The 19,645-nt window shown below is 43.4% G+C and overlaps 1 protein-coding gene across 1 annotated transcript; it reads left to right on the top strand.

The window, feature by feature from the left end:
- The first annotated feature begins 4,200 nt into the window (after positions 1-4,200).
- LOC136106068 (protein shisa-1-like) lies at positions 4,201-6,165 on the top strand. The gene is made up of 2 exons (XM_065846103.2): positions 4,201-4,471; positions 5,617-6,165. The coding sequence occupies exons 1-2, from the start codon at positions 4,201-4,203 to the stop codon at positions 6,099-6,101; spliced, it is 756 nt and encodes a 251-aa protein (XP_065702175.1). The 3' UTR covers positions 6,102-6,165.
- Positions 6,166-19,645: the final 13,480 nt, after the last annotated feature.

Genomic DNA, 19,645 nt, shown 5'->3' with positions numbered 1-19,645 from the left:
TACTAATAAAGGGACTTTTGCTAAAGGCCAAATCTTCAGTTAGCAAGCAGTCGCTGTAGGGAGCTACCTGTGTGCATATACAGAGCCAGAATGAGGAGACTGCTCTTTGGGATTCACCGTGCCCAGCACCAGCCTATGTGCCAGGAGCTCCTTGCGGCTGCGTTATCCTGATCCAGAGAATCAGGCCTCAACAGCTTCGTGAGACCAGACCTGCTCAGCAGTATGACCCAGCATCGCTCCTCCGGTCCATGAGGCTCACGGTTTGGGCTCAGAAATCCCCCAGCAACACTCTCCTGGAATGTCTTTGCCTCCAGCCAGCACCTCATCCCTCTAAATCACAATCATCAATCTTGAGCCTTGGTCCTACAGCGATTCTTCTGCCCTGTCAGCCCCAGCCTCCCCATTCCCTTAAACTTCTCAGCCTTTGTGGGACTAGACCTGCATGGAGAGAGGCAGGCAGAAGCACAGAAACCCCTAAAATGCCTCTAAAGCAGTCATCTTGGGTAGGAATTGCTTTCTAGCTTACACTGAACTCCACGATACTCAGCCAGTGTTCTCCTTATGACAGCGCAAGCAGCCCCCAGCTCTCCAGAGCAGCTTTCCCCTTGGACACGTCGTGACCCAGACTTCCCCACCAGGCTCCTCATTCACACCACAATTCTGTCTCCCAGCTCTGGCTCCCTCTGCCCCCCCAGACTCATTCCTTGTCTCCTTGCTTAGGTTTGATTCTCTCTTCATCATTGACCCCCTCTCAATTCGACATTCACACTCAGTTAGCTCCTTCCCCCTTGTCTTCATCTTTCAACGTGCGTAAAGGCAGTGGGGAGATCCGGGAGATGGAGGTTGCTGTATACTCAGTGATTAATGCAGGAACCTTCATTCTCCGAGGCACTCCAGCCAGCACCAGACATCCGCGCTCCACACTCACCTGTTGAAACATTCAGAGGAATAATGAGCTGCAGAGGGTCCCCCTGCCTTGCAGCAAACAGCTGGGGGCAGGTGGCATTCAGGATGCACATAAAGCATGGTAAAAATAAAATATATGGAGTGGCTAGCTAGCTACCATAGGGGATTTGTGTAATTCTCATGGGCAGTATTTACCATACTCATGAAATACAAACAACTAAGTTACTGCAGGGCCTTCTCAGTGTGCATCCCATATTTCCCGGTATTTTATTTAGGGCCAGGCCTGGCCAGTGTCAGCACCCAGCCCAGTCCTGACCAACTCCATGGCAGAGGGAAGCAGCATCAGGAGAGGACTGACCAGCACTTAGAGGTCTGCAGGCTCCTGTTAGCAGGGAGGGGTTAGTTCTTCCCTTGTTTCTTGTCCTGTATTGAATATTCCCTTGGCGTTAAGAAATGACAAGAATATATGTAAAATCTGGTGGCAGAGTCCAATCATTAATATTATAGAAGACTGTAAAATACCGATACTGAACAACGGTACTGCAGGGAAGGCGAAGCAGCTGCAAATCGGGAAGGTTCCAGTTTGTGCTTTCTGCTGAGAATAACAGGAATTTTTAATCATCTCACTGTTCGCATAAAACTCAGAAGGGGGAATGTGCATTTCCCTAAATAAGAGAAACAAACCTCACCTAGAAAAAAAGACTTCTCTCTAAGGGCTATTTCCATGGTAACTTGTAAATTCAAAGCTCAAGCTGTCTTGGCTGCAGGGATACTCAGAAAAGTTAAGAAGATTGTTGTTAATAATGGGAAACCATCATCACTGTCCTCTCATGCAAAATAGGCTGAATTGGTTCTGTTTAAAACTCCTCCAAAGCTGGCAAAGAACAAGCATGAAAAGTTTCACCCCGGCAGGTGAAAGACTAAGAAAGCTGAGAGTGACTGAACACGAGCAATTAGAAACTTACTCATGATTTAGCATCATAGTTCACAACAAGCATCCTGATACAGCCAGGTACCCCTTTTATCCTGACCAAATTCCAAGTGGGTCACAAGTTATGTAAGCATATACAATTTTAATACACAATTACATTCAGTGGTTAAGTGAATATCAGGACAAAGAGCAGCCTGTAACCAAATGAAGATGAGAGACTTTGAATGGGGAAACAATACCTGGAACACGCAAACACACATGCAGACCCTGAGCAGAAACTCGGTATTTAGTTTGGAGGAGTTTATCCCTGCTAAGGAAGGCAGTGCAGGACAAAAATAATACATGACCGTGTTAAAGACAGTGGATGTGCAGACAGAGGAAATCATGGAACAGCAGCCATCATTCAAAGTGTTAATGCAGCTATCAACTTTAGGCACTTTTAGCATCTGAATGCCTGACTTAGCAGGTGTCTTTACTCATTTAAAGTGGAAGATGGGAGGAAATAATTGCATCCCCTTATCTTTACTGAGGTACATTTTATCCTCATGGAACCTGCAAAGCACTAAGCACATGCTCAAGCCTGTCTGAGGCTGCTTTTTTCCATAACAACAAATAATAAGTTAGTATTTAGTCTGCCCTAATAGTGCTAGAGGTTAAACGTGTGAATAAACCAGAATTTGCCTTAAGGCAAATATAGCTTTGGGTTTCGAGTATCACTTCAGTGCTTTGAGAGTCCAAGCCAAGCTATCTGACTGTCTTTCCAAGGGTGTTGGGGCTGCTCAGTATTTTCTACATCGTGCCTATGGATTTATAGGATTAGGTGCTACATAGTCAGCCAACCTTACACTTGGAGAGCCGAAACAGAGCAGGGCAAATGCCTATTTCCTTGCACTGCGCAGCATTTGGAAAGGCCTCTAAACAGATCTTTCATTTACCATTTCTGAATGCAGGGGTCTCTTTAACCGCGCTTGCCAAAAAGCCCATTAAAAAATGATTCATGAAAGGTGACTGAGCGGCAAAGGTGACAAGCGCTGATGGCAGATTGAAATACGACTCAACTGAACCTATTAAATAGTTAATAAAGCATCAACGCGCAAGCTGCTATCTAATATTAAAACAAAAATCATCAGAAGGAAGATAATTCTGCGCAAATATTTCTAAAAGCCTGCATCACTGAACAGCCTCCATGTATGATCAGTGGCAACACTCCTAAAAATTGTGTGGGAACTGGCTTTTGTGTGCATTCAAGAATACAGGTTGGAGTCTTCAAGCAAGCTGCAAATAGTGCTATACATTACCAGGATATGGGTCCAACAGATACTGCTTTAAGTCCCTGCTTTCCAAAGTGCTCAGTTAGCAATAATTTTCTTCCTCGCTGCAGTTACGCACAGGCTAACCATGCCTCAGGCATGGATCCTGTTAACAGAGCAGGTAGGTAGACCTGTAAAGGGACTAAGGCCACGAATGATCTGGTTTAATTTTTAGTTCAAAAATGAAGAGGTCACTACCAGTCCTACGCTGCTATAGGGTCTTTGTAACACTTTCCTGTATAGATGAAACTTCTAGAGATCTTAAAACAGGCATTTGGTCCCCTGAAACACACATTTACATCAATGGATTACACTGTGTCTGGGGAAAGAAGTGCAAAAGACCCTTTAAAATTTTCAGCCTCTAGGTTTTCAAAAACGGAGACTGAAATTAGACAAACTTACGGCTTTCAAAATTATTTTTCCGTATGTTTGCAGATTAAAATCTTCTTCTTTGTATTTATGTAATGCATTATCCACGCTAAACAAGGCAAAAATTAGCTTGATCCTAGTTTGTACAAGTTATACTTTAGAGCCCACTAGAAGCTAGTTACCCTTGTGTTTTCCTTCTGTTCTGGAAATGTTATTTCTCACTTGTCATCACGTGTTGTCCCCAGCTCAGTCCCCAGGTCCCACCCCTGACACTGACAGGCCCCTGAAGCTTTGGTACCAGGATATCCCTGGGTTTTCTGTCTCCCGCACCCCTCAGCCCTGGTCCAAAAGCCCAAGCACCAGTATGAGATGTGTCACCTCCAGCAGGAACCAGCTGCTGCTCCCTGCGGGAAGGAAGGGGAGAAATGAAGAAGGTGGAGCTGAAGTAGCTGCAAATGGTTTTCATTTAGTGGGTGTTTCTTTGTTGCTGTAAAGAGAGGGGATTAGGGGCAGGTCAAGAGATAAAAGCTCCTGAAAGAGGAGCTCAGGCAGTGCCTTGGTGGGCAGCTGGTGAGTTGGGAGCATCACCTCTGCAACTGCTGTGCCTCTAAAATAAGAAGCGGGGGGGTGGGGGGGACAAAAAAAGGGCAGCGTGATAAGAGGTGAGAGTCTGTGTGACCCACCATGGCACGGGGGGCTCTGTGTGCCCTGGTGCTGCTGCTGGCTGTGCCGGGCAGCATGGGGCAGGTGGGGGAGTTCTGCCACGGCTGGGCGGGCAGCCCGCAGCGCTGGCACCGCGGCTTCCAGTGCCCTGAGCGCTACGATGGCCCGGAGGCCACCCTGTGCTGTGGGACCTGCAGCTTGCGCTACTGCTGCTCGTCCAGAGAGGCCCGGCTGGACCAGGGCCGGTGCCCTGGTGACCATGAGCAGCCCAGCCCCAGGCCTGCAGCGCCAGGTAAGCTTCCCATGCCTCTAGCAGATGGTGGGGTGGCATATCAGATGGGCTTTCTTCTTTGCAACCCTTGGAGCAGCCTTCCCTTGGTAGCACCGGCCAGATCCTTCCTCTGTTTCTCTGCTCTTTGGAGCTCCAAGCTGTCACCATCGCAGCAAGGAGGACAACAAAGATGCTGAAGGGAGTGGAGCATCTCGCTTATGAGGAAAGACTGAGGGAGCTGGGGCTCTTTAGCTTGGAGGAGACTGAGGGGTGACCTCATTCATGTTTACAGATATATAAAGGGTGAGTGTCAGGAGGATGGAGCCAGGCTCTTCTCGGTGACATCCAGTGATAGGACAAGGGGTAATGGGTACAAACTGGAACACAAGAGGTTCCACTTAAATATGAGGAGAAACTTGTTGGGGGTGAGGGTGGCAGAGCCTGGCCCAGGCTGCCCAGGGAGGTTGTGGAGTCTCCTTCTCTGCAGACATTCAAACCCGCCTGGACACCTTCCTGTGGAACCTCAGCTGGGTGTTCCTGCTCCATGGGGGGATTGCACTGGATGACCTTTTGAGGTCCCTTCCAAACCGTGACATTCTGGGATTCTGTGTGATTCTGTGACACAGCGCTCGGTTTGGTGGCCACATGGGCCAGAGCCACCCAGTTCCCTGAACTGGGAAGAGGGAATGACTTGGAGCCTCATTCAAAAGGAAAACCTCTGAGTTACTAACAAAGTGATCTGGTAACACCTCTGATGTTTATATCCCTGGTGAAACATGTGTTGCTAACATTCCGTTAATGCATGTGGATGACTCTAAGTAATGCATTTAACCTAAGTTCTGGCTTGTAAAAATGCTTGTAGCCCTCAAACCCATAGGCAACCTGACAACAGTTTAGGTACTAACTGTAAAACTTACAAGCTCTTGCATGGATATTCATGGCAGATGCTACAGGACTGACTGGCCCGACCCTGTGTACTTTTTCAAATGTGCCTGCCATAGCAATTGCCAGTTTCTAATATTTTTTGCTGCAAAAAGAGAGAGTTGAGAATAAAAGGACTCTGGCCTGCTCCTGGGTGCGTGTGTGCCTTAAGGAATGAAGCCCACAATAGAAATTAGAATAACCCATGAATGAACAGTTGGCTAATGTCACTCTTACTTTTTCAGTGCCTGTGTACCTGCCGTTCCTTCTTGTTGGGTCTGTATTTGTGACGTTTGTTGTCGGTGGTGCCTGCGTTGGAATTTGCTGCTGCAAGTGCTTAAAATCCCAGGACGAGGGGCAACAAAGTGGACTTGCGCCTGGCCAGACTTGGCTACTAGAACCTGATCTTCCTTCTCGCCTCTCCAGTTCCAGTTCTGCCACCAGAAACTCCCTGAGCAGTGGTCCTCAGACCAGCAATATCTGTGTGACTCTAGCTCCATCTCTTCCTATTATTGGGTTGGCCAACGATGCTCGGTTTTTAGGTCCTCCACCTACCAGCGGGCAACTCTTGCACCCTTCACACACTAACCACAGAATACCAACTGATCATACTGTGATAATGGCTCCAGCATCGTTCCTTAAAAGAACAATTTATGGACACAGTGCCAATGCATCCCCTCTTGGAGTAACACAGGGTGACCAAACGCTGTACTCAAGAGCTCATGTCTGAGGAGGTGGCACATCAGCATACAGCCTGACGCTATCAGAAGTTCTGTGGGACTGAAACAAGGACTTTCAAGTGTTTGATGCTATTAGGAAGTGCATCAATTTTGGCTTTTACAGCTCTGAAGGTGATGTTTTAGAACTTTTATTTTTTTAACTTGTACTATTTTCATGCTGTTGAAAAGGCAAGAGATTCTGAGGCCTGTATACCTGTTCAAGGAATGACTGCAACTGTAGAAATGAGTCTCTTTAAGCTGCCAGACCACGCTCATAGGGGACATGTCAGAGGACTTGGTTTTGGCTTCTGTAGCTGTGTCACTTCTCAGCAACTTAGGGCACGGAGGTGCCTAAACAGAGTTATTAGTTGTGGACACTTGACAGCCTGTAAAACACAGGGATACTGTGCTTAATCTACACGCTTCTACCAGTCGACTGATGCTCGGTGGTAAAACACTGACCCACCTGCCCCTGCTGAACTGTCGGTTTAGTGGTGCTGCTAAAGGAGCAACTTCTAGCCCAAATTTCAGTAAAATGTACGTTTAGTACAGATACGAGGGGAAGATAATAAAATAATGTATGTGTTGCTTCCTCTCTTCCAGTGCCTTAGTGGTCTTTTTTCTTTCTTCACATAACTGGACGCTTCAAACAGGGTAAGGTCAAGAACAAAATAAGACTCCAATCAGTTTTCTGAGGATATGTTGGAAAAGCTTTCTTAATTTGACTCCTTGTTAAGATGCCTGACCGCAGCCACCCCCCTCCCAGCAGGACACTGATAGGAAGAAGTTGTCTATATATACTACTCGCTGCTGGAGTGTTTTAACACCTCCTCACAGCACAGAAACCGGAGTTGATTATGCTGTGAAAGCCTGTTAAAAGGACTCCACAGGTGTCAGCAGCAGGAGCAGGGACCAAGGCTTAAAAATCTTATGTGTACAAGAAGTAAATGCTAAAGCATTTCGTATATTAGCACTGCCTATCAAACAGAAAACTGATACAATAAAGATGTTTGGATACTTGTAAGTTAAAGGGACTAATATACTTTGTAAACATATGTATGACCTTCTGCTATTTTTTATATATATTTTACTTCAGAATGTTATGTCTTAATTCTGGTGAGCAGTGTGTCCTACACTAATGCTTATACTAAGCACATAAGTGCCCTAGTTTGTAGGGGCAAGGCAATCTATTTGGGTAACTTCTTATACCTTCATGGATGTGAATCACAAGTTTCACCGAACGTAGCTGACCCAGGGCTGTGACTTCAGTTTGCTTGGCCACTTCCTCTTAAAATTCGAGTAAGAATATAAGCATGAAAATAGAATACCTTAAAAGGAAAACCTTCCCCAAAATACTGAAGCTTGTGTTGGATACTTTTTTAGTACTGAATAAAAGTAAGTTAAGGCTTCCAGAAGTATACTGGCTTGAACTGAAAATCATTGTCCTTGTTACAGTCAGTGAAAGGTCACTGGGATTTATTGATAATTATGCCAATACTCTGTATGGCTGCTGGAAAACTGTTTTTTTTAAGTTAGGTTTCAAACTTGTATTGCTGAAGGGACTTAGAAAATTGCTTCCTTTTTATAAAGTAACTTGTTTGCAGTTGGCTTAGGCAAAAACAGAGCAAATGGAGTATTTTATCTCCTTAAATGTCCCATTTGATAGTACATCATGACAAAAACTCGGGTCAGCTCAGAGATAAATGAACAAAACCTTCCTGGTGCTCTTTGTTCTGGGAAATAGAGAGCAACTCATGTCACATTTATGCTTTTAGGAAGATACATTTTACGCTTAGTAGATTCAAGCATTAGAAATGAAGAAGAGGTGGTTTTATCGGCCAGTCTCTCCTTTATTCAAACATCGTTATTATCTGCTGTAGCTTTTCTGAACTAGAGAGGTAAAGAAATATGTGACCTGACCATCAGCGCATTAAGCCTCACTCTGTAGTGTATATAGACCTCCTGTCAACCCCAAGAGGAACTGAAAGCGCTCCGGGAGGCAGCTCCAAGATAAGGTTTTAAATTAAATAAGAAACTGGAGAAACAGCCTTCTTGATCCCATAAAACAGAAAAAGGTCAAGAGGCTCACGTGTAACCTGAAAGAATGAAAAGGAAACAAAAGCTGATCAGAAGCAAGGAACAGAGAAGCTAAATGGTTTTGTTAATTGCGCTCTGGAGAGGATTAGCAGGCTGTTTGCAGTCAGTGCACCTTCCTCTCCCCACCTTCCTTGGGTGTCCTACAACTGAAAACCACACAAAACAGAACAGGCAAAGGGGCTTAACTGAGCAGACATTCACCGGCAAAGCTAGGATGGGATCAACAGGATTTTCTGGATCCCTATCACGGTATTTTCTATGTAGTTAAATCTAACGTTCGCAGCAACAAAGCCAGGCCAAATATTTCAAAGGTTCGATATTTCTTTCCAAAACTGCACAAGAACACAAGAACTAATGCTCTGAGAGACGTTTTTCAAAGAACCGTTTGCTTAATATCTTCCATCAGGCACCATTGTCAGGCCGGATTACCTTGCTCCCCCATTAGCATCTGCATTAAAAGCAGATCAGCTCATGTGGTGACTCTATGTAAATTCTATCCCTTTACTAATTTGAGGAGCCTTAGCACATCTTTAGATAGATGGGATATGTTCATGTTAAATCCTTCTTTTTTTTCTCCCCTAAACTGCTTTTTCTGGCTCAAGCTAAAGCAAAAGTACTTAGCAAAGACTAATAGACTACTTACCACCTATTGTACTGGGTGCTTTGCTTTGTTTGCCTAATGATGCCCCCATCCCATTCCCCTCAACTTCTCATTAAGAAATTATTTACACTCTTCGCTCCTTAAGCCTCAGTAATGACACAGGTGATCTGAATTGTTCTGGGTGTATTCTTTCTGGATTTAGGAAGAAAGAAGAGCTCAGAACTGAAAAGGTGAAGATGACAGCTTTAGCCCTCAAAAGCTGCTTAAAAGGCTTGCAGAATAATGTCCTTGTGGTGTCTTACAGGCTTGTCTGCACATGGTTTGAACAGGGGGGTTAATATTCAATAGCTTAAATCTGCTGCTGTTTGGTCTGGGATAAATCAAAATGTGGTTTTGTTCAGATTTAACCAAACTAGTTTAAAGCATAGCAAGTGTCTATGTTGCGTATAACTGTGTCTCCACAATATTCCTGTTTTATTTTTTTCACTGAATCAATATATAGCACTGATCAATCCACTCTGTGCTAACTAGAAAACAAAACCAAAGCAATTTAAAAGAGCTTTTACTCCTCAGGCTATAAAGCCCTGATTTTTAAAGTGCTGAGCTAAAAGCAATGCCCCTTTCTGAACAGGGAAGTATCACCAGTCTCCCGTTGGGGTAAACTGAGGTACAGAAAAGTTGTTCAAGATCTTTCGCCTCTTTAGCTCTTCCAGGGCCACAAAGCATTGGCAGAACCGCAAAGAGACTCCAGCAATCCGCCCCCATAACTTGGAAAAGTCCATTATTCAAGTTAACAGCATAACGAATTTCTTTGGCTAAGAATAATGATCGATATTTGCCTTGCATTAAGTGACAGAGTTGCCTTTATTCAGCATAGCTGCAGTTTTTCAAATGTAAAATCAGAGTTGACTGTTATGGGTGATGTATGGTTTTTTCATGTTTACATCAAGGGTTTCCCAAAGATCTGCAACAATTCATTTCAATCAAGGCAATTCAACCCTGAACTGAAACAAGAACCCCTTCTATTCTTCGAGCAGAGCTACACTGATTTGCTATTCTTCAGTGCCAGGTATTCTGGCAAATGGATCAAAAATTATCAGAATGCAGAAGCCCATCAAACCTACAGATTTCTTGGGATCTCAAAGCAAGGAGAAGCTTCCTCACATGGAAGTTACACCATTTCCTTAGGTCTTTCCTACAAGAAAGTGAAGGTAGTTACAAAGTAAGATCAAAGTTGTTGTGGAAAATTTTATATACTTCTGTTGCTTTGAAACTGGTTTGATTGTCTTTGCAACATCACTTTATGTTGTATTAGATCTTAATATAGTAGAAAGGACAATGCCTAAACAAAGCCCTACATGCTGGGAAGTGCCTGCTGGAATTCCAGAGTCTCGACAGGGATGGATGAGGGTGAAGGAGGCTCACAGGGCAGAATGAAATGGGATGTTTTTAACACAGTAAGTTGGGTCCTGACTGGATGGATGTGCCCGCACAGCCACTGCCACAGTGTGACAGGAGAGGGAACGTGCTGCTGCACCAAACTTCACTGCAGGAAAGCCCTTGAGGTGCTGGAGTGAGTTGAGAGAAGGGAACGGAGCTGGTGAGGGGCTGGAGCACAAGTGTGATGGGAGCGGCTGGGGGACCTGGGGGGTTCAGCTGGAGAACAGGAGCTGAGGGGAGACCTTCTGATCTCTGAACTGCCTGAAAGGAGCTTGGAGCCAGGGGGGTCGGGCTCCGCTCCCCAGCAACAAGCGCCAGGACCGAAGGAAATGGCCTCAAGTTGTGCCAGGGGAGGTTGAGGTTGGATCTGGGGAACAATTTCTTCCCCAAAGGGCTGTGGGGCATTGGAACAGGCTGCCCAGGGCAGTGCTGGAGTCACCATCTCTGGAGGGGTTTAAAAGACACATAGATCAGGTTCTTAGGGAGTTAGGTTATAGTTGGACTTGATGATCTTAAGGGTCTTTTCCAATCAAAATGAGTTTATGATTCTAAGCATGGAAGAAGGGAGAAGGCTGCAGTCTTTTGTTGCCACTGAATCTGTGCCTGCCTAAGAAAAAAAAAACAGATCCTTATGTGCTTCCCCTTCCCTCTAGGGCCTCTGAGAGACGCAGTACGTGAGCACTCTTACCAGCACACTTTCTGCTTGTTTTTTGAACTTACGGAAGCTCTCTTGCGCAGGAGCACTGTGGAGGTTTCAACTGGCACGAAATGCTGCCAGCTTGCTTCATTCCCTTTTATGCACCAGGGCAAGAAAGGCAGCCCCGCTGCTGACTTCAAACTTCATCCCTGTTGCTGAGAAATCAGGCAGCCGCTGCTTCGGCAGGAATAGAAGAGGATCGCAGCTTGACAGTGCTGGGTGCAGGTGCAGAATGAAACTGGAAATGTTTTTCCTTTCCTAGGAAATACAGCATGGAGCAGCATATAGTGCCTGCTTGCTTTTATATATATATATATATATATATACACACATATATATATATACATATATATATGTATATATATGCCTGCACGCTTTCAGGTTGTTTGGCACATGGATTTTGCTGGATTTATTTTTTTTTCTCTTAAGCCCTTAGCAATCACTGTTTTACTGAAACAGGAATAGATCGATGGGGGCCCAGGAGAGGTTGGTCATGTTAGAGACTCATACTTGTTCCCTGATACTGGTTTACGACAAGGATCAAACCCCAGCTCACTGGTGCCTGTGATCATCTTCTCTTTCAACTGCTGATTATTTCAGTCTCTTCTTGTTCTAAGCATCAAGACTATTGCTTTTACAAAGGAATGAATGAATTACATGACTCAGTATGAGACTTGTGCACGCATATATTAAAATATGGTATGTTTTGCTAGTCCTTTTTTAATTTGCAAGGCAAAATTTGGGAAGAATAAGGTGTCAATGAGTTTGGTGGGCACTTGGGATGCTGACGTTCAGAATCCTGTCAATTTTTACAGTTTACTCACTCTGTCAGAGCCTGAGAAAGCTGGTTGTGGATCCAGGACCTCCCTATAGCTGGCACTGTTCAGGACCAGGCCCTGGCCCATACGTGCTCAGGCAATGTCTGTTCCAGCAACATTTTGCAAATACAAGCATACTGCTACTATGAACTGACAACGTGCTTCTAGTATAGATGCAGTTGTATTGACCAACATACAGTTTGTACCAGTAAATTGCTTCTATGAACAAATCGAGCTCTAGAACAGCTGAACAGGATGTTTTCTTACTCAGTCTTCTTAAGGGAATAGAATTGCTTGCTAGGACACTCAGCATCATTATTTTGGATAACACAGAAATGCCAGAAAAAGTCTGGCATAAAGCAGAGAGGAAAAGAGATGTATGTCCCTTTATTACTTTCATGGATTGCAGCTGAATTTCTTAATTCCTCTGGGCTCTTTAGTCAAAGGATAACTGATCCAAATGCATCGTGAGGTTTGGAGAAATTTGGATTCAGTTCTGCACTTAGCAGAATATATGATGCAGACAACTCGCAGTGTAACCTGCACACTTGAGCTTTTTCTGCACCACCTATTTAAATTCAGAGCATCCCCTTTGCAAAAGCCTGCCTGAGTTCTGCTCATCTAAAAATGGTCACAATGGCCACAAATGTTATCTCCCTTCCAATACAGATCTTATTTTAAATTTGTTTGTTTGTTTTGCTTCCTCATGCAAGCCATTAATGATGCAAGTCTATGGTCTTGTGTATGTGTGAAAAATCTAACAGTTCTCTCAGGATAACAAACACACCGATAAGCAGTTCTGTCAGCAGCAGGAACTAATGAAGCTTGGCTTGCTCTGGAGTTGTCCCATGTTTATGTGCTCTGATGTCTAATAAGGTGAAAAATGAGTGAAGCTTTCCTTGGCTATCCATTGCAGCTCAGTGTGCCATGGCGGGTCATGCTGGGTGAGTCGTATAAACCACCTCTCTGTGGGAGTATTAACATTTGTCCCTTCCACCTGGCTACCTGTTTTCACAGAGCTTGTAGGAACTTCACATCTTGGAGGTTTCAGGTCCTGTATCACATGCTTGATTTGAGCAATGGATTCAAAAGGTACCTGGGAAGATTAGGAACAGGCACTTGACCAGCAAACAAGACATGAGGCTTGTTTTCTTGGGGTGCCAGCCTATAAACTGTGCTGTGCTGGGTAACAGAGCCCTTCTTCACCCCATCAGGTCTGCCCAGCAATCAGGCTCACCACTGGAAGGTTGTTTGCTTGCTTGTTTGTTTTCTTTCTGTTCTCTCATCTCCTGCATTTGAATATCACATTTCAGTAAGGATCTTGAGCTGGTTATTATGTAAAAACTACAGACACATTTCCACTTGGAGAAGGTGAGGCTCTTTGCATAAGCTCTTGGCCTAATCATTAGGAAAACTATCCCAAAATCTTTCCATCTCCTGTTGCTGCGATCCTGTCATATCAGAGGCTTGGAGATTAATGAAGATGAAGACTGACTTAGAAACTAACTCATGTTATTTCCAGTGAAATCTCCTTGCCTCATAGATATAAAAATAAACCTGCTATGTTTATTTCTGTGTCTTTAAAAAATAATCTGTAGATAAAAGCAAAAGCATGTCTGCTTTGGGGATGGTTTTAGGAATAACTTTCAATGAACTGTGTTAAACAATGTTTTTTTCAATTTCATTGTGTATTTCATTCACATTCTCTCACTATGAAGTTAATATTTTACCTGAAGATACATCTTTCATGTCTGCCATGCAATTGCAGTGATGAAGAGGAAGGTGAGAGAGCAAGGAGTGATGTAGGGAAGAATATGCATCAGTCCTCCAATAAATACCACAGGCTGCAAAGATCTTCTGTATAGCAAGAGGAGCAGAATTCTTTGAGCGTACCAATAAAGGCAGCTGCCAATATTTATGATATGGAAGTGTTATAAAAGGAACCCGATGTTCTTGGATGACCAGTTTTCTCTTATGCCAGAACATGAATCGCTGCTGCACCTGCTCACCAGCTCCCTTTAATGAGTCCAGGCAAGACCTTAATGGCTCCTCTTCAATTGAAAGATCTCTGTCTTCTTCCTCGCTCAATGCTCGTCTTCTATGTACGTGGCCAGGTGGAAGAGACAAATCCTGTATGTGGGGGAAATGGCTGCAATTCAGGGAGATCAAAGCAGAGAGATTAAGGCTGAATTCTTCTATGGTAGTCCACTAATATTTGAGGCTTTTGATTTTGGGGGGGGGTCTAACTTGAAAAACCCATAGTTAGAGCAAGAACAAATGGGAGCAGGAGGTGCTCTGCGCTTCTGCAAGTGGGTGTTCCAGAGCCTCCCAAATCAGATATTGCTTATGGAACTTTGCCCTTACTGGTAGTTCCTGGCAACATTTCCTTTATTCAGGCGAAATTACCCAGTCACGGAGGCTGTGCTTTGACTCTAAAGTCAGACACATGAAGTACTAGGTAATCTGGCAGTATAAATTTGATTGAATTAGGCAGGACAATATGATCATGATTTTTATTAAGCTAGCCAGAGCATACGCTATGGTATTTATACAGCCTTTGTGATTTCTGTTGCCTTTCTGCCAGCTCTGTAAAGATAAATGATACCTGATATGTCATAAAATCTGCCAAGACAAAGTTCTCACATGACATTTTTGTAACAGACTTGAACCAAACAGAGAGTTTGCACTAGTTCAGCGCTTTGTTCCGCGTGTCATCAGAGCTTTTGATCTGTACAAAGTGTCAAAACCGAGACTCACTCCTTTGTAGAACTGCAGGCTTCAGCTATCAAATAAACGTGCGACCTACAAGTGAAACCTTGAATGATTCTTTACAAACTACATTGTTGATTTTAATAAGAACAAATCTGATCATCATGATGAGAATTTTTGCAAGCACTGTAATACAAACCAACTGAATTCCCAATTTGGTATGCAGTGACAACAGGCACAGCTGGAATTCGTGAAACCTCAGAGCTTCCACCCAAGCTCTTCCAATGGCAAAGAGTTCCTGCAGGGGATTCACTGAATAAATTGTATAAGAGACTCATACAGTGAGTAGAACTGGAACTTGTGGGAGTTTATTTTTCTTCTGTGGTCATTAAGGAGTGATGATCAGATTTCTAAAAGCAAAAACTCTGCGGCCCAGCCAGCACGGCGAACTTACACACTAATAGTGCCCTGGGCAGAAGAAGAATAAATGCAAGAGTGCGCACATGACCCTGCTTTGTGTGTGGGCTTTTAACCCACGAGACCTTCAGCACAACACCCTGGGAATTCTCTTGCACAACTTAATACATTTATGCTTCATTTTCACTAAAAGAGCTCTTTCTGCCAAGACGGTAATTTCGCACAGTTTCTGCAGACATTTTCGCTCCAGATCACATGGATCCAGACCACCCAGCACATCACAACCCACTGCTTATCTGTGGGGAAATCTGATGGAGTCACACTCATATTTTCTATTGGTGAGGTCAGGCAGAGAGCGATAATCCTACCAAAAGGGCTTGTTTCTAACCAGAGGAATTATTTTTACATTAATAACAAAGTCTTTTGAGGACAGATGTGGTAGTGCTGGAGGGCTGTATGGAAACAAGTATAACAGGATCTCTAACATGAGCACGAGTGTTCAGGCCATTTCAACTGTTTAGAGACATCATCTCACCTATCATGGCATCATGATAAAGTGCTGGGAGGCATCGATTCAGCATTAGCAGTCAGGTGAGTCAGAGCTCAGTAACGTACGGCAGAGCAAACCGGGCCTGCTGAACTTAAACAGCAGGGGATCTTCATGGGGTTCATGCATTAGAAGTGGCCACCTCACAAACTTGCTGGATCAGTTTGGAGACAGGATCTCTAATGAAATATGAGTTGAATCTCTGCCAGCCAGCAAAGATGGCAAATGATTTAGATAAGACTTTTCAGAAGCTCTGCTTTTTAACAAGCTGTAACTGAGTGATACAGGTGTCTAACTTTCAATTTCTACTGATAAAATTCTCAAATCTAATGAACTTGTGCCACCTCGGAGACTATAATTTACAGAGGAGAAGTGGAAATAGGGTATAGTTACTTGGAAAAACGTGCCCATCTGTACTGAGGACCAGAGAAGGTGCCCTGGAGGTGGCTGCCGAAGGGAAGGGAGGAGCAGCTGTGCAGCATCTCTCCTGTCACACAACAGGCAGGATTTGCTATGCCAACCAGTAGTTTTTTACAGATTACAGCATTCTCTTCTTAAATCTTCTCCTTCTCCATCATTCAAATTAAGATATAGTTTTCAAGGTACCCAAATTAGTTTTGAAATGACAGTATGTATATATACCGCTTAGTATAGCTTCTGGAATGCCAGCGGTCTTCAGATCTCATTCCATGAATTGCTTCATTTACAGAACCAGGCATTCAATATAAAAGAGAATCCAGAAAACAGACTAGAAACTATTACAATAAACAGATGCTTTTGATTCCCTCCAGAAGAGAGCAGATGTGGTTGCAAGCACAAACATATGCATTCACCCAAATTAATCATAATGTTCATTTGAAGTTTATCTCACAGTTCATCTCAAATACATGAATTAAATATTCTATTAATGTTTTATATGCGGTAGGTCAGTGTGCTTTGGCTTTCACACTGACTTCTGCAAGAATGAAGTTAACATAAAATTGCATCTTGGCTGTGAGACAGCACCTTCAAACAGATCCCATTAGTTTTGTTCTTTACAGAGCTAAATCAAACCAAAATAACCTAACAAAATTAAGACCTGGCAATACAACAGTTGCCACACAGACTATCATCAGCTTAGAGGAGTACTTCAGAAAGATGATGGATGGACAACATCCTTGGGGCTTCTTCAACAATTACATCAATCAGGATAGTACTTCATGCACAGGCAATTTTTTCTCTGTATGTCCTGGTTTTGTTAAAAACCAGTTTCTCTTTTAGTGAATTTTCCTGTCAGCTAAAGCTTCATATTAGCTGCATTTTCCTGGAGAACCAGATACATGTTTTGGTAAACACAGCAATGGAATGCGAGGTAATTGATAAGGATGGATGGACATCTCCTGAGAGGGGCAACGAGAAACAGGTGACCAAGAAACTGACCAACTGTGTATAACATCCCATTCATGTGAATACTTCATATAAAAGTGGGAGATCACCAGGATCTCATCCCTTTTCCTTATGGCCGACATTAGCAGAGGACCTTGCGAGTCGTCCCTGCGAACTGAGGCCCAGTGACAGACTGAATCCAGCTCCGGTTGGCTGCAGAGTCCAGTCCAGGACTTCGGGTGCCGGCTCTGCAGTTGCTGAGACTTTCAAGATTGGTTTTGTATCTTTTGTATTATTTTCTCTATTTTATCAGTAGCGTTAGTAAAACATTGTTAATTTTTCCAACTCTCTTCTCTCTGTCCTTCTGTACCTCCCGATCACCTGTGCTGAGTGGGAAGGGGGAGAGGGAGGGACAAAAGGGGGAAGAGGGAGGAGAGGAGTTTAACAATACATCTGCTACGGTTTTATTGTCACCCCACAATCAAAACCCTCGACACTGTATAAATATGAAACTATGGCAAAGAATCCCTTGTTAAAGGAATGCTATGCATAAAAACAGATGACTTGGTGAAAACATTATTTCAAGGAAAAGTTATGCTTTTCTGTGCCTGTATGAAGACAGCCTGACGCAGCCAGGGATTGCAAAGCCCATTACCAATTAGTTTCCTGTGTGCAACTCATATTACGACTTTTTTGTTGCTCCTGTGTGTTTTTCAGTGAAGAAAACAGACTTGTTTCTCAGTTCACAGGCCAGCTCTTCAGCTACCCATGAATGACATACGTATCTCTCACTAAGACAGTTCTGAAATTGCAGGGCAACATGGTCTGCTGTATGCAGACACTGTTGTAAGAAGTTCCTGCAATTCTAAATCTTCGCCATACTAGATAATACTAGAAATATTAAATATATTACTGCACTGTGATACTAGTCTTATGTCCCTTGGACACTACGGGCCCCTGCTGTCTGACATCTCTGAGGTTTTGCCTCCATCCTCTTGCTTCTTCAACCTGGTTCCCTCCCACTTTACCTGCTCCTCACTGTTTTCTCAGGTTACTGGACTGGACACATCTCCCTTTACCCTTCTAGATATCACACCAGTTTCAAAGAGAGTCAATGATGCCACAATCCCAACTTTATGCCCAAGTGAAAAGCCCTGGATCACTTAAAAATGTATGCAACCACTTTTTTGGTAGAAATATGCTTGAAAATAAAAGTATTTGAAAATTATTTTCTATTATTGAAACACAAAGCACTGCTGCCAGGTCCAGCCTGCAGCTGCTGGAGGCCAACACACATTCAGCAGCTTAACAACCCAACACAAGACAAAATGAAAAATCAGAACTTCTAAAACTCCCTTTAAAGAAATCACAGCACTTTCCAGATGAATTTGAATCTCCGTGTCACAGGCAAATGTCAACTACAGACAGTCTGCCTCTATACCCACTTGTTCACTATTCTGCATCCATCGCCTTCGTGCCCAAACACTATGTGACATGTTTTTGTTTAAAATTACTTTTTAATGTCACCTGAGTACAACCCTGGAAGGGGCTTGACTGCGATGAGGAATGATGATTCACTTCTGCTCAGATGCAATGTTGAAGGGTGTCATGGTAATACTGAAGACAGATTATATAGAACCATCCTCTCATTTGTGAAATGATGGGGATGTAGAAAGCAGTAACATCACATCAGTGTCTGCCTAATAATACAGACTGCTGGTTTTCCATGGCTATATTTACAGAAGCGACCACAGAAGACTGTAGAGCACCTTCTGGCTGATCACAGCTCATGCATGGAAATTCCCTACATGCTCAGTGATCATTTCTACAGGCACTGCTGCAAATGATTTCATTTAACCATATATTACACTTTTCCTCTATGCTTATTCTAGAGGAAAATATCAATGTGCTGCTAAGCCAACCAGTCACAACAGCTTGCGGTGAGTTCTGAAAAGATTTTAAAGGGAAAGGAAAGTTCCAGCAGTAGCTGTCCCAGCTGGTGAAAAGCCATCTCACTGCTACAGGATGCGCTCATCAATGAGACACTTGGCATCAGTTATTCAGAGATAAATCAGCTGCAATCACACAAGCATTCAGGAGCAAAGATACCCATCCAGCAACCCTGATATGCACAGAAGTCTCCCTAGGCGATAACAACTGAGCTGGCTATTACAAAGTAAAACACATTTATTTCAGTATTGCAATCACAAAAAAATATAAACAGGGGTCCCAGATGTATGAAAAGTGTTTGCCAAATGGGGTATAATATGTCTCCTGGGTTATAAGTAATTTTTTGTCATCAGTTTCCCTGCTTCTTCTGCTGAATAAACAATCCCAACTGATTTCCCTGCTCCAGATGATCTGTCCAAGCAAATAATATTTTCATTTCTTTTCCCCTCACCTAGGAGAAAATCTTTCTTTTCTATTAACAGTTGGTTGCATGGGAATTTTGGTCAATGATCTATGAAATGGTCTATGAAAGAATGAGAGTGAAAGTCTTTGTTGATAATTTATATAAAGATGTATCTAGAGCCATTCTTCTGGGTTTATCCTCTTGGTAACAGTCATTTCACAAAACAGAGGAGGAACAAGGTCATTCTCACTGGAGTGTGTATGTCCATTGCTTCTTTCTACCGGAAAGAATCAAAATTGTTGATCTATGTGCCACAAATCCTAGAAAGACATAATCTAATGGAAATGTATCCCCAGTTTATTGGGAAACTATCACTATTTTAGGAAGAAGGAGACTATTTTCGCATTCTAAGGATCAGTGGGCACACCGCTGACATCTGTAAAACGTCCAGAAAGCGACAGATTTGTTTCAATATAAGCTGTCACTTTGAAGAGGAAAACAGAACCGTGTG

Source organism: Patagioenas fasciata, chromosome 11 (assembly GCF_037038585.1).
Source record: "Patagioenas fasciata isolate bPatFas1 chromosome 11, bPatFas1.hap1, whole genome shotgun sequence".
Lineage (NCBI taxonomy): Eukaryota > Metazoa > Chordata > Aves > Columbiformes > Columbidae > Patagioenas > Patagioenas fasciata.
Note: the sequence above shows the minus strand (reverse complement) of the source record. Positions and strands in the feature narration are given on the sequence as shown.